At 36.9% G+C, this 15115-nt stretch overlaps 1 protein-coding gene across 2 annotated transcripts; it reads left to right on the top strand.

Moving 5' to 3' along the window:
- The first annotated feature begins 52 nt into the window (after positions 1-52).
- LOC116731129 (neurocalcin-delta B) lies at positions 53-15000 on the top strand. Of its 2 annotated transcripts, none has more exons than XM_032580658.1 (4): positions 53-270; positions 11543-11971; positions 13047-13152; positions 13239-15000. In XM_032580658.1, the coding sequence occupies exons 2-4, from the start codon at positions 11594-11596 to the stop codon at positions 13331-13333; spliced, it is 579 nt and encodes a 192-aa protein (XP_032436549.1). In that variant the 5' UTR covers positions 53-270; positions 11543-11593; the 3' UTR covers positions 13334-15000. The 2 variants fall into 2 exon arrangements, with proteins under 2 accessions (XP_032436549.1, XP_032436548.1); XM_032580657.1 differs by having other exon boundaries at positions 54-270; positions 11540-11971.
- Positions 15001-15115: the final 115 nt, after the last annotated feature.

The raw sequence follows: 15115 nt of genomic DNA, 5'->3' as shown, positions 1-15115 counted from the left end.
GCCGCCTCCCATTGGTCGCCGCCGCCCCACGTGACGCCCCTGTGAGGAGCTCCGGGGCTGAGTAGAGTCTGAGCGAGCGGCGGTTGAGAAAACAGTCAGCCTCGCTTCGGAGTTTGTACGGACAGCAGCTGGGTGTTTGCAGCTCCTGTGCGGCTTCAAGCTACAACCAGCCTTGTTTCCCCGACTCCACCACCGCTCCCCGACTCGAGGTAATGGACTATTAAGAAGACTTTCTAAGAAGAAACCCTCCGCGCAAACTGAAAAAGCGAGGTAAGTTGTGGCTAATGTCCCCGTCCTTCCCTTCCCTCTTTAGTGAGTGTACCCTCTTCCTGATACTTTTATTCCCTCACAACGCAGCTGAAATAAGTTTACAACCCAAACAATACTCCTTTCTGTGTCTTTCCATCACTGTTAAGATGTTACGGTAAAAAAATTTTTTTTTTTTAGAAACACTTGACAGTTTCTTCCATAACTTTGCCCTGCAGCAGCATTATACGTCGCTAGCCGCTGATCAGGCTAAACCTACATTTCTAATCGGATGAGGCTGGTCCTTTTTATCCTTAATGAACCTCCAGAGATGTTCTCAGAGGTGTTCGCTGTATTTTCACCTAAAGCGTGAACACAGGAAGTGGAGACCGCACAGAGCTGAGTGAGTATCTCGTTTCAGCAAACAGCCCATCAGTCAAGTCAGTAGAATAAAGCAGGAGAAAGAAGGCAGCTTTTTTACTGCACTTGTTTCACCTTGACAAGCGAGTGGAAATGTTTGCTCTCCTGCAAATGAATGTCTCTGGTAAACTGTGTGTGCATTCAGTCAATAGAGATGCAACAATCACTCTGTTTTCACTCTCCAAGCTGTAGTAAGTTAAAACAGGGAGTCATTCACACAAATGAATGTCACAGACATTTGGGGGAATTGTTATTATTATTATTTTTTAAATTGAGCATGCATCTCCTATATTGCACCTCTCTCACTTAAAACATTGCTCTCACACTCAAAAAGTATCCCCAAAATTATCTTTCTGTGCTCAGATTTAATGCACAAATTTTTGTCGCTCCTTTTTCACTTCTGTGTGTTGCACTTTAACTTCCTCTGTGGGGATGCAACCTTTTCTCTCAGGTCTGTTTTCTCTGCTTGCATGCTTTCATGAAATGACTGTATCTTTGACATTTTGAGAATAAGAAATTTTGAGCACAAGGAGCAGGATTCAAATAGAAGATGTTTGAACAAGAGAGATTCAATCTGACTGCAGAAACTTATTTTCGAGTGTTGTGAGATTGTATTTGTAAGGTTTTTTTTGTTGTTGTTTTTTTTAATTGGAGATTTGTGTAGACAAGTAGACAGCTTGGGATTGCCTCACAATGTGAGGCTTTGCAGCTTTTAGCAAAATTAGCAGAATTTCATTAGAGTTTTATGTAGGAATGATGGAGTCTTTTCAAATGATATTACTAGGACTGCTGGAAGCCTACCAATTTACATCATATCATAATGTTTTACTTTTTATGTGGTTTGAATAAACATCATTAATTTGACTTGTAAAGGCAGCCATATTGAATTCTGAATTCAAGGTTGTTTGGAGCTTTATGACTTTTCTACTTGGGTTTTGCACTTAACAAGACTTTTTATTAATTTTCTTTCTTACTTGGAAGTTTAAAGAACTAAAAATTATTTTCCTTTTTTTAGTTCTAAGTCATAAAATCAAACTGAAAAGCTGTACTGGAGTAAAGAAGTCTTAAAGTTTACAGTTCTTCATGGAAGGTGCCAGCAAAAGCCATCATATTGGCCAAGGTTTTGGAACCTTGGCCAATATGCACTGCTGGCCAGCTGGATGAAAGAAGATGTTCTTTTTCTTTATTTAAAACAAAAATAAAGATATGTGCAGACAGTTTTTGTGGATTCAAGTCAGATTATGTGATATATTTATTTTGTTTTAAATCTCTGAATACTGTGAAGCTGGAGTATTTTTATTCACACAGTGGGAAGTCTAGCCAGTATGTTATATGATTTGTGCTTGAACTTTCTCTGTCAGACCCTGTAATGCATTCCTGGGGGTGTTAATAGACACTGAAATAGACGCATAAATGTTAGTGTCAAAAGAGGAGGTTTAGTCATCACAATGAAACACTCAGGAAATGATAAGAAAGATGCTCTGTTGGACAGAGGAAACAAACAAAAGAGAAACCTCACCAAACACACAGCTGTGTGGCATCTGGACTTTTTCAGATTTAATTTCAGTAATCCAGCAACTTGAGCTGGATTAACACCGATGTGTTGAGACTCGTCTCTTAAACATTTCAAGATGCTGATCTCCGACAGAAGTTTGCTAAATTCGACAGATGTTCTATTTTTGCCTTACACAGTGCGTTTTCCATTTGTTTTGGGCCAGATTTGACCACAGTGGAAGGCGACTCGGCCTGTAGTTTGGCTCGTCGATGAGGCAGTCGGCGGGCTTTTGAATTGAATTAGTACTTAAAAGAAAAAGGAAAAAAAAAAGTAGATGGAGTGAGGAACAGATAGATACAGAATGTTTTTGATAGGAAACTGCATGTTCTTTTCCTCATACTCTGCAGGAGAAAACAGCGACAGAGAGGAATGGGAGACGTTCAGTTGTCACATTGACATTTCCATCTCTGCTGGCTTTTGTTTAGACATTGAGGGAAAAATGAGCGGTGCTCTCCACATATAATCAGCAACAATTTTCTCTGAGTGTTTGTCCAATGCTCAGTCTGTTTTGCAGCTCTTCCCTCCGTCTCTCTCTGCCGTCAGTGGCATTTTTTTTATCTTGTTCTCATCCGCTCCTCATAATGGCTTCAGTGTCATGATTGTGGTTTTCTGCAGCGCCTTGACGCAAAGAGCTCTCCGTCTCACAATGGGAGCTGATGTGTGCTGAATTAAGATGAAGTTTCTCCCTTGGGTTTCGCGCACAAAGAGGAGATGCCATTTTTTCCCCCTTTTTTTAAAAAAAAATGACAAATAATAAAAGATAGAGCAATTAAAGTCTGTAATTAAAACATACTGTTTATCACTAAAAGTGACAACTATTTGGGTTTTTTTGGTGATTCACAAATATTTTAACATTGATGGTGGTTTTAAATAGAAGGTGGAGGTTATTATTACAAAGGGTTTGCTTTAATAAGCACCTGCAGGAGGAAGAGTTTACCACTTTTTTAGATTTAGCAGTAAATATGTGGTATCAAAAACACCTTTTGAAATTTATAATTTTTGTTTAGGAAGAGAGCAGTACTCGATGGTCTTGCCACAGAACTGCAGAAGAAATGTACAGTTTGCAATTATTTTCTGTCTAACTGGATGCAATTAGTAGTTTAGCAAATTTTTTCAGTTCAATTTGACTTCAAATTAGAGATGCACCATTGGGCTTCTTCCTGACTGATACCGATTTTGATTTTGACCTTTTAATTTTCTACAAACTAAAACGACTAAAAGAGAAAAATGAGCTTGCTGGTCCTTGATAGAGCCAACATGAAAGTATAAGCTGTGTTTTGGTGTAGAGTTGTTGGTTCTGATGCATTTAATGACTATAAGGACAAAAATCAAATTTTTTGTTGTAATCTCGGGCCGACCGATTGATTGCATTTCTGTTCTCTTGCATGGAACCAATGAACTGTGAGTGGAAGTTTTTATTTACCTTTAACTGTGCAAGTTTGAAGAATTAAATTGGACTTAAAATCTTTTCTCTTTACTCCCAACTTGGTTTAGTTGCTGGAACTTAACTTTTGATTGTCATTTGATGAAGAGAAAGCTTTTACAGAAACCATTTCCTGTACTTCTCTGTGGTACAGATCGGACCAACAGTGGTCTCTCTCTGACCTCACACCAAATAACACGGCAGATTAAGTTGCACTCAGACATTCAAGGAGCCATTGAAGCTCGCTGCAATGAACACACACCGCCACGGTACTTGTAACGCGAGTGCTCCCTGCTCCAAAAGTTATGCTGGGCAGCAGCTGCTTTATACGGCGGCTTGATTGCAAATGGGTCACATTTACAGTCAAGAGCTTTTTTTTTTCCTGAGACAGGTGCAGTTTTTAAAGCTTTTAAAATTTGACCCAAATTATTAAGCTTTACCGAGTGTGAACATTTCATCTTTCGAATTAGTCAGTTTGAATTAAAGCTGTACATACATCCTAAGTTCTTTGCATGCACATAGATTAAACCATAGTGAGATCAAATTTGTGGTTTTAGGGTAAAAGTGGTTCATGTGCAATAGTTCCTGTCTCTTGACATGGCATTTAACTTCAACTTCACTGGTGTTAATGGTTTGACTAAAACAGTAAAAGGCTGCACTTTTGATCTCGGCTCAGTTTTCATCATCTGCAACAATGTTAACAGGGAGAAAAGGTACAAGAAATAAGATATGTCTTTATATTATTTTAATTTTGAATCCAAATAAAAATTAAGGAATAACAAGAGAACAATTTATTTTCCTAATCTTTATCTGACATTTCTTCAGCAATAGAGACAAAGTGTTGGTTTATATAGCAGATGTTCCTAATTTGCATTTAATGAACAGAAGAAGAGTAAAAAAAAAAAGCACTCCAGATTTTTCTGTATTTAACCTGCTGATCAGATTTAGCATAGCCCAGTGTTTTGGACTATTGAATGACTATTGAATGATTCTTCTCTAAAAACACAAAAAAAATGTTGTTGCCAATCTGCAGTAATTGTTCACCAGCTGACAAAGACAAAGCAGAACTGCTGATCAAATCAGCAATCAGACTGAGTGCGTTTGTTTTGTTGCAGAAGTAGCCCTGTAACAATAAAATTTAGCTGCATGATAAATTGTCCCAGACATTATTGCAATAAACAATAATGTTTTGAGCCATTTTCAAGTAATATAATTGCACAATGACATAATAATACTAGTACACCCTCTAAGAGATCAATATGCTTTAATTTCTACTGTACATTTAACATTGGACCTAGAAGAAATTTTAAATATCCAAAATAAATTGAATACTCAAGTCTCTAAATTAAATGTGCCTTCAAAAAAAGGGGCTAGTTGAGACCAACGCACCAGAGACCTTCTGTCATCCAGTCTTTGGTTGAAAGAGACAAGAAAAACAATCATTCAAATATATTTTATTGAGCTCATTTTAATTTTTCATGCAATTAATTGATTTACTGTTTTTTTGTGTGACAGGTTTAAACAGAACTATGTAAAATGTTTTTTAACTTCAGCAGAAACATTAGTTGTAGTTTTTATATTTGGTCTGGTCTGATGGCTGCTTCTGATTTGGAAATGTTATTACTGCAGAGATGAAAAGTAGCTTCATCGTTTTTTAAAAAACTTTTTAAAGTAAAATTGATGTCGTGGTAAGCCTGGTGAAAGATGCATCACGCCTAAGTGGGCGCCTCATTCATATGGTCAGTAATCTGGTACTTTTCAGTCCTTTTGGCTCTCAGACAGCTTCCTTCATCTCCCTCTGTTCTTGGATTATCTGTTGGACTCTTGCGTCGAAGCTTACCTGCAGGATATAAATGGAGACCTGTGTACGTTACATAAGTGGGCAACAAGATGTTCTGAGACGAATACCATGTGGAGGGCTTCAAACAGCAAGAACAGATGAACTTAAGTACTCTAGAGAGACCCCAGCTGCTCATCTTATCTCTGTTTGAACATCAGTACTGAGCAAATATCTCTTTATACTAGCAACATTTCTTAGGAACAACTGTCTAAAACCACAATCTCCAAATTTAGTCAGTAAAAAGTATTATTTTTAAAGTGATGCAATAATCGATTTATGTGACAGGTTATTATAAAAGTAAAAAGTTACATTATTCTGATCTGTAAATTTGCAAAACAGCTTCTTTGATGCACTTTGGAGTTTAAAATAAGAACAATAAGTAAATCTGTGATGCATAAATTAGGATTTACTTCTTAAGCCATAATTAGTATTTTTATTTATGAACTTGCTTCCTTTGTTTGGGAATCTGGAGACAAATGTAGATTTTTCAGCCGTTTAAATGTTCAGTAATAGTGTTGAAGTTGCATGTTTCCTGATATTGTTCAGCCTGGTTATATAGGCACATCAAAGCCCTTTTTGGGTTGAAATAAATTCAAGGTTTCCCTCAGAAAACTTGCTAAGCCCGGTGGTTGTGGCGCTCGGCAGTCATTCATCCATGTTTTGGAGTTAAAAAATGTTTAAAGTTGACAGGAAATTTGAAAATGATTGGAAGATTAATATCTGAACGCCAACTATAGAGTCTTAAAAAATGCAAGCATAAAAAAATCCTGGTTGGGACACAAGTAAAGCCTGGTGGCTTGCCAGGCTTGTAATAACCTGGGGGAAACCTTGACATTATTTAATGTTACATTTAGTAAATATGACCAATCAGGTTGAGCTTCCCCAAACCAAAGTCTAATGATGGTGGGAAACATTGTTAATCAAATGGAAACAGAAAAATATGTTTTTAAGATTATAAATCATAATTGATGCGTTTCAGAAACACATCAAACTTAATACAATATTAAAAATGCAAAAAACGGTTAAGGTAATTGTCAAGGTTGTCATTTGAAAAACATGCATTAAACATCAGACATCTCATCAGATGTTTGATGCAACAAATTACCTCGTTGATTTTTGGTAAGTCCCGTCTTGGACTCCAAGATTTGGTGTTCATGTTGGTGTTATTAGAAACTGAAAGTGATGGCCTGTTCTGCTCAGATCCACTCTGACTGCTTTAGCTTAGGTCAGCAGCTCTATCTCTGGACTGTTCTCAGCTCAGAAGGTTAAACTAGCTTTCAGTCACTTGTCCTGACCCCCTGGGATGCTTGAGCGAGAATCTGCCCACACCACGTGAACTTAGCACTTGTCAAAGCCCCGGTTATGTAAGCCTGTGGGCTCCAGTCTGCCAGGAGCAGCAGGTAAGAGCCTTAACGGTTAATTGTGGCCAGTGATCTCACAGAGTCAGAAATAGAGGAGATCTTAGGGTGACTGGCTGATGGGATGTTCGATGCAGGCCTGAGTTCTCACCCCGTCATCTTGTTTTAAAATAAACAAAGATTATCAGCCAATGGGAACGTTGTTGCTGCTGGGGCTGCAGGCCCTCAGTCGAATAGTAATAATCGTGCACATATTTGTTTTTGTCTATTTTAGCTCACCAAAGTGGAAAACACTTTCACAAGCAAAATATTGGATTAAAAACACTTATTAGACAGTATTTTGGTTGGAAATCTTAATTACTTTAATTTCTGCAAATCATAATATTGTTGGAAAGGGATTTGCAGGAGTTGCATGCAAACATAGAAACATGGAACATAGAAAGAAGAGTGGGTTGTGCAGATTGTTAGCCTGTTGAAAACTGGAAAATCCAATCTTTTACCTGTCAGTAAAAGCACCATAAGTGAAACCTAATCTTCATTTTGGAAACTATTTCTGAATTAAGAAGAGTTAGGTTTTTTCACTATTTGTCTGTGGAAGAAACAGTTTTAAAAGAAATACCAAACCCTTTCTGTGCAAACAGGATGGTTACAAGAGGATTAAAAAGAATTGAAACTACTAATTCGGTCGTCTGGTAGTTTTATTTATTCTTGCCAGAATAAATAAATTTATTCTTGGTTTAAGATAAACCAAAATGATTTATTAGTATAAAGAAATGATAGATTTGCATGATAATTGATGCTTTTCTTAAAACATCCATCAAGAAGGATATCATTAAAATTGTTTCAGTTTCCAGTTTCTCGTCTTGTTTTGCAAAGATGTGTACAAAGATGACTAGGAAAACTGAAAGCAGTTTCTTCTTTTGTCCTGTGTATAATTTCAATCATATTTGGAAAGCATCTATATTAACTACTCTAATCAGGCTGAGGTTGAAAGCATTTCTTTATCTTGCCAAAAGTGCTCTTTTTCTCTTTAGTAAGTGGTTGAAATGAAAGATTTTCACATTATAGAACTTTTATTGAATTTTTCTAGTTGCTGAATTGTTGGAAAAGCAAATATTGACCATATAAACACATCCCGTTGATTAATTTTGTAGCTCTTGTTGTTTTTACGAAACTGTCAGGCATAGCACTAATTAACCTTATCAGTCTTGTTTATAATAATAGCGGGCAAAACATTTTAGTCATCTTGTAAACAGTAGGACTGGACGGATGCTGCGTATTTTCGATTAAAACTAAAAGCAAACAACTGAATAAGCCATTAGGCTTTCCAGGAAGCGTTATTAATTTCTAATGTGAGTCAAAAGCGTTCTGTAAAGTCATTTTTTTTATCTGACTGTGGTAACGAGTGACTGCATGACTTGTTGTTTCTCCTTTGCCTCAAAAACCATCATTATGTGCCACAATCTATCAAGCAATTAAAATGCAAATATAAGGGAATTGGTCGTTCAGATGGAGAAAAACTTGAAATGAAAAGTGCATGAATAAGAAACAAGAAACAAATTGTATAAAAAGCATAACATTGGTCCTACATAAAATCTAATTTGCTTTTAGTTTTGAGGCCTGTAGTTGTGGAAATATACTAAGTCGGCTGCACGGTGGAGTGGTTGGTTGTTCTTGCAGGAAGGAGGTTCTGGGTTTGAATCCCAGTCTGACATCTTTCTATATGAAGGTTGTGTGTTTTCTTTCTACTTTTAAAGGTTCTTCTGTCTTCCTCTCACAGTCCAAAACTTGCCATATGAGTGTGTTCTTGCATGGTTGGTTGTTTTGTTTCAGCCTGAAAAGTCATTATCAATTGAATATAAAGCAAATAAGTAGATTAGTTTAGTCAAAACTTGTATTTAAAAACAGCAGAGAACAAAGAATAGCAAAAACATTTATTTATTTGCAAAAAATTCAACAGTGTTATCTAAAACCATACCAAGATTTCTAGTAAAATGAATAATCACAGATTAAAATATTTTTTTCCCCATTCATGTTTTTACACATCTCTCTATGTCCGGCTGCTGTTGTACATAGATTTATCCATAGATTATCATCATAGCTGAAACAAATAAAAAGTATATGTTTCAGCTCCTTTGTGAAAAAGAAGCTCAATGGAAGTAGGCTTTAATGAGAATGAGATTGAACCTAAGATGGAGCCTTGAGGTGCCTCTCACTAGACGTAGAAATGGTTTGTTGTTTAATGCTTATTTCAACTCCATATGCCACATTTCTTTACTCGTTAGAGCTCCCTGCTATGTTATTATAATGTATTGCTCTCCTAAATGTTACTAGTAATTCACAGTGTACTTTGATTGTAACCTTTGCAGGTTGCTGCAGAACAGCGTTACTTTAAAAAAAAACAAAAAAAAACAGAATATGTGTGGCCAGATGTATCTCCCAACGACCAGTTTTTGCTTTTGCTTCAGTGCAGAGAGAGGTTTCGGTAAATTTGCTTCCTTCAGCTAGTTGGCTGAAAGCAGCTGGCAATAAGTGGGGGAGGGGAAGTCAATTTGACAGGCTTCCTGGTTTCTCAATGTATTGAATTTAAGCTGTTGCAGTGGTATGTACAACTGAGTGGTTTTATTGCAATAAACCAACACATGATGGATTATTTCTGGCTAACTAATAAAAATGTTCTTGATACACATTTTAAATTAAAAGTTGTACAATTTTTGTTGTAACTTAACATCCTTGTTTAATAAATTTAACTGGATACCATCTAAGCGTTATGATCTAAATAGCAGGCTAACTTTTAGTCTCATTAATCCATTTCTGTTTCCGGGTGTAACGTCAATCAGCGTTAGGATCTGTGTGAAGGCGGCCGTCACGTTACTGCAGCTCATTGTTTACCTCCAAGTTAATTAAAGGATTAAAGCGGCCAGTTTATGGAACATTTATGTATGAGCAGGTGAAATAAGGTAAAAGGGCAAAATGAGTTTTACAACAATGAGAAATTAATTAGAATAAGTTTGTTTTCCCCTTTCAGTGGAGTTGTTTGGTTTCAGGTTATCATCGTAGCTGTGATTTTTATGAGTTGGATAAAAGTCAAATTCGTAGGCAGTTTTTCTCAATCAGTGAAAGTAATGTCAGTGTGTAATGATTAGGATGTGATTTTAAATGTTAAAAATATTCATCAGTGTCTTACAGACCCAACACTAACAGTTTTACAATGCCCTACAATGAAGCTTAATGTAAATTAAATCATTTTCTTCCTTCTTTTTGAGTCTGTACTTTTAACAAAGTAACTACTTTCACATTTCTTACTTTTTTAAAGAAAGAAAAACATTAACTGAAGTCTCTAATGTGAAGTGCTTAGACTAAGTTATTCTTAGTTTTGACCTGATATTGCTGCTTTTAGCTGCCATAATCTGTGAATTTTTCACAACTTTAGCTTGGAGAGTTAAGAAAAACAGCCTGTTCAGTACATTAGCTTTACAGAAGACATTTTTTCTTATTTTCTTCCTGTAAAAGATCTTGTTTCAAAAAAATTGTTTACAATCTTTCATTGAACCCGTCAGACTTATAACGAGACTCAAATTTTACAGCTCAACAAATATTGGCAAGGCTGAAAAGCTGTTTCGACAACGAGCCTCAAAGTTCTTGCAGGAAATGTAAGTTGCATCTGCAGAGATGCATGCACAGGCACATTATTATGCACGTGGTTATCGACAGGTGTGGTTGGTGCATCTACACACATTCTGCTCCCTGCAAACATTCGGTGGTCTCCGTTTCTCCTTTATCTTGCATATTGTTCATTGCTGTTGTTATGTTTTTGCATTTTGATATTAAATAGAAAGTAGGACATAATAAATGCTTCTTTTGTCTCATTTTCGAATTATTCAGCTTGGCTAAAAGGCTGGTAAAAGGTTGAGAAACCTTTCAGAGTTTGAGTGCAAAGTGTTTTTTATTGTTTTATACTGTGGTGAATTATCCTGGTTGTTAATCTAGTTGAGACAATGAAAGTGGTGAGAATTAGAAACTTTAAAATGAATTTTAAAAGCTTTTACTTACCTTGTTGAAGTTGCTCACACCGTTGAGCTTCAATTTTGGTAATCCGATTTTGAATCTCCTTCCCTCAGAAACAACTTCCTCTCTGATGGTGTTGACTATTAGCATTTAGGCAGGGCGTGTTCACTTGAGTTTTAGTTTATGTTTATATTTTTTGGGGTTTATAGTTGAGTCATCAACCAATTTTTCTGTCCTTCTCTAGTTCAGAGAGCCGGTACCATGATCTCTATTCAATAATTTACTTCTTTCTACTTGCATGTTTTTATTCAAGAAGATGACTAAACAATTAAAAAAAATTTCAGCAGACATTTCTCTACCTGTTGTGTTTTTTTGTAGCTGTGTATATATATATATATATATATATACAGTATACTGTATATGTATGTGTGTGTATTTTTTTTTTTAAATAAAAAAACCCAGACAAACTGTAACACCTCATCAGGTGATTCTGAGTGAATGATGACTTTTTCAGTTTAGTATTTCATCTGTGTAAGATGAATGTACGTTGAAGTCGGAGCTGTTTTCATATGTTTTGTGTAAACATTTACAATAGTTTTCATTTCTTACCCTGTTTTTGGTCTCTGTTTTTTCCTCTCGCTCTTGTTTTCATGTGATTATTAACATATTCTCTTGTGTCTCTTGTTCAGCAGTCTAAAGCGCCGCTGCCCTCACATCCAGAAGCTCCTCCAAATCAAGCAGCCATGGGCAAACAGAACAGCAAACTCCGCCCCGACGTCATGCAGGACCTGATGGAGAACACGGACTTCACCGAGCACGAGATCACCGAGTGGTACAAGGGCTTCCTGCGGGACTGCCCCAGCGGCGCCCTCAGCATGGAGGAGTTCAAGAAGATCTACGCCAACTTCTTCCCGTACGGAGACGCCTCAAAGTTCGCCGAGCACGTCTTCCGCACGTTTGACGCCAACGCCGACGGGACTATAGACTTCAGGGAGTTCATCATCGCCCTGAGCGTCACCTCCCGCGGCCGGCTGGACCAGAAGCTGAAGTGGGCGTTCAGCATGTACGACCTGGATGGGAACGGATACATCAGCAAGGCTGAGATGTTGGAGATTGTAACGGTGAGATTTTTGTCAGGTGTTTTTGTCCATCTTTAAATGTTGCTACATTTTGCTTCCTCACTTCAAGTTTCTTCGAAGTTAAAATGTCATTTGAATATTTGTGATGTGAAGCTAGCTGGCTTGTAAAGGGGTTGGAAAAAAAGTTAAGCTCTTTGAATATTGGAAATATTCCAAACTGAAAACTTTGCATTAAATTTTGAGTAATTTTAAATGTCTAGTCCAGTGGTCTGCAACATGCGGCTCCGGAACCACAAGTGGCTCTTTGGACCTTAAACAATGAATATATTCATTATCTCTTCTGTTCTGTGTCATTTGACAGCTGAAAAAACTTCTGATAGTAGAAACTATCCGTTCCTTTCTGGTTCTCAGATTCCTCTGAATTGGGCTCAACTAGAGGAGAGTTCATTTAGCTGTGCACTCCTTCACTTACAACTAAATCAAGTTCTGTGAATCTTTAGATTCCTCACTGTGCGTCATACACACACGCACACACACAAAATCCTCTACACATGTTGTTACATCACACAACATAGAGCTAAATCAAGCAGACTGCATAATCTTGTTCTCAAAGTTAGTTTTCTTTATTTTTAGTTGATGCCTGAAGTAAAAATGTGTTTATTCGTAGGGATGTTTTTCTAAAATCTCCACAACACTGCAGCAATATTTCATAAGCATTTAGAATCAGACAGAAATAGTTTTTACATCGATGCAAAACAAAACTGGAAAGATTAAATAAAACTGTATTCCTGTATTGACTTTATTCCTGGTACAATGCCATAGAAAAATCTTCATACCTCTTGATTTTTTTTTTGGTCTTTTAAAAAAACGATGCATTTTTTTTATCCCTCTGTTTTGGAGCTGTGTAGTTTGTCACAGCTCCAAACGTTTGCATATCAACAATCAGAATCAGAATCTGCCTTATTGACCACGATTCTCTGCATTATTTAAAGTAAAAATAACCAGGAGGTATTTTTCCAGTTGTTAATAGGTAAAATATCTCAAAAATAAGTCAGATTGGATAGAGAATCTCTGCAAACATCAAAATCAACTCTTATTGATGGGGTTTTTTTTTCAGGCCATTTACAAGATGGTTTCCTCTGTGATGAAAATGCCAGAAGACGAATCCACACCTGAGAAGCGCACAGACAAAATCTTCAGGCAGATGGACACAAATCGAGACGGTAAGGCTGCTGAGAGTCCTTAACTCCAACTTAAACATTCTTGAGACAAAACCTGTTTTACTTACATTAAACTTTCTTTGTTTCAGGTAAACTGTCCCTGGAGGAGTTCGTGGAGGGAGCAAAGAACGACCCCTCCATCGTGCGACTGCTGCAGTGTGACCCCAGCAGTGCTGGGCAGTAGGAAACTGGACTGATACATTAGCACATTTTCAAAATGGCTCCCATTTGACCCACCTGAGACTCTTTTGAAATGTAATACTTTGACCTATGGAGAGGCACATGAACACACAGACACCTGCTGTACCAAAGCACGATATATATGTCTGTAAATAATCGTTCACACACTGTTCACGGGCCTCTGTGTTCGGTCAAAGGTTCTGCACAAACACGGGTCTGATCCGCGGTACAGTTTTGACTTGAAGGACTGAAATTACCATCAAAGACTCGTTGAAATGGAAAAGCGTTTCCCTGCGCTGTGAGATCACAGTCGGCGGGGATGACGCAGCGCATCCATGAGGTACGTTGAAGCAAATCCAAGTTTGTTTTGACCCTTTTTTTTTTTTATTTTTAAAAGCAGGATTTCCTATTTAAAGAGAATAATGTTGGTTTTGTCTGTGTGACTGACACGGTTTGCCGAGTGCTGATGAACAGATCTTTACCAAGTATTGCAATGTGGCTCACTGTCAACACTGGGAGAAATGAAGCATGTCAGTCTGGGGCTACAGAACGGTTATTTAGACACAAGATCTGGGAATCATTGTTTTAAATGTCGAATATTTTTTTATGTACTGTATTATTTTTTGAAAGAATGTTATGAAAGAACCAATACTGGCTCGGCTTTCTAAATGAAGTTGTTGTGACCGCTGAATATACCTACGTGGTCTCTGCAGAGCGACTCTATGTCATGCATAAACTGAGCTGTGATTGTTTGTCTGCAACTGCAATTTAAGTGTGAAAGGAAAAAAAAAAGATATATGGATATATAGTATGTTCTCATTTTATTCTGACGTTACGTTGCAGCGTTTTGCTGCAGCTCAAGATTTCACTTTCAATTTTCATGCATAAAATACTGGAATGTGACGGATATTTTAATTTCTTTTACTTGACAAATATGTAAGAAACTTGTACAGTGTATTCACACATATTTATGCTAGACATGTTTTAAGCAAAAGGAGAGAACCAGGTGTGTTTTTTGCATGTTTGGCGTTGTTAAATTTAGTTTTAAGGAAAAATTAATTTCCCCTCATAAGGAAAGAAATGTTGAAATCCAAAGCCGTTCTCCCTAATTTAATTAAATTTTCTGTGCAAGAAAGCTAAAAAAAAAAAAAAGAGAGAAAATCTTCTGTACGAGTGATGATGTTCAAGTTCAGATTTTGTCTGAGTAAATGCCAGCCGTCGTGTTTTTAACTTTTCCACAGACTGAAAACTCCTTGCAGGAGCAGATCTCACTGTGAACATTTCACTTCTTCCGTCAGGATTCTTTCACTGCCCTGCTGATATGAGAAACTGCTGTATTCACATGTTGAAATGTAACTTATTGGGTGAAGATTAAAAAAAAAGAAAAATTCAACTGTGATAACGTTTGTAGCTCAATCAGGTACTTCCACCTCTTCATTTCATTTCAATTGCATCCTGTGGTCAAGTGCCAAATATAGAAGAATTAAATGAAAGAAGAAAAAGCACAGTATTGTATCCATTTATTCTGTACGGTTCAACTGTTGAACAAAAAGGAAAAAAAAAAAAAAAGTCACTGTATAATTTTCTAGATTTTGCATGGGTCATTTGCATCGTGTATTCTGTGTAGGATGTTCATTTTGTTCAAATAAAAGCAAAACGGAGGAGTAAGGATTTATTTTTGCAGCTCTTTTTGTAACACAAGTGCATAAAACTGGATTTTTTTTTTTTGATTGGTAAAAATAAGAAAACAATTTCAGTATTTTAAGTCAAAGCTTGAAACTTATCC

This window comes from Xiphophorus hellerii, chromosome 13 (genome assembly GCF_003331165.1).
Source record: "Xiphophorus hellerii strain 12219 chromosome 13, Xiphophorus_hellerii-4.1, whole genome shotgun sequence".
NCBI lineage: Eukaryota > Metazoa > Chordata > Actinopteri > Cyprinodontiformes > Poeciliidae > Xiphophorus > Xiphophorus hellerii.
The sequence above is the reverse complement of the archived record's forward strand: the minus strand, read 5'-3'. Positions and strand labels throughout refer to the sequence as shown.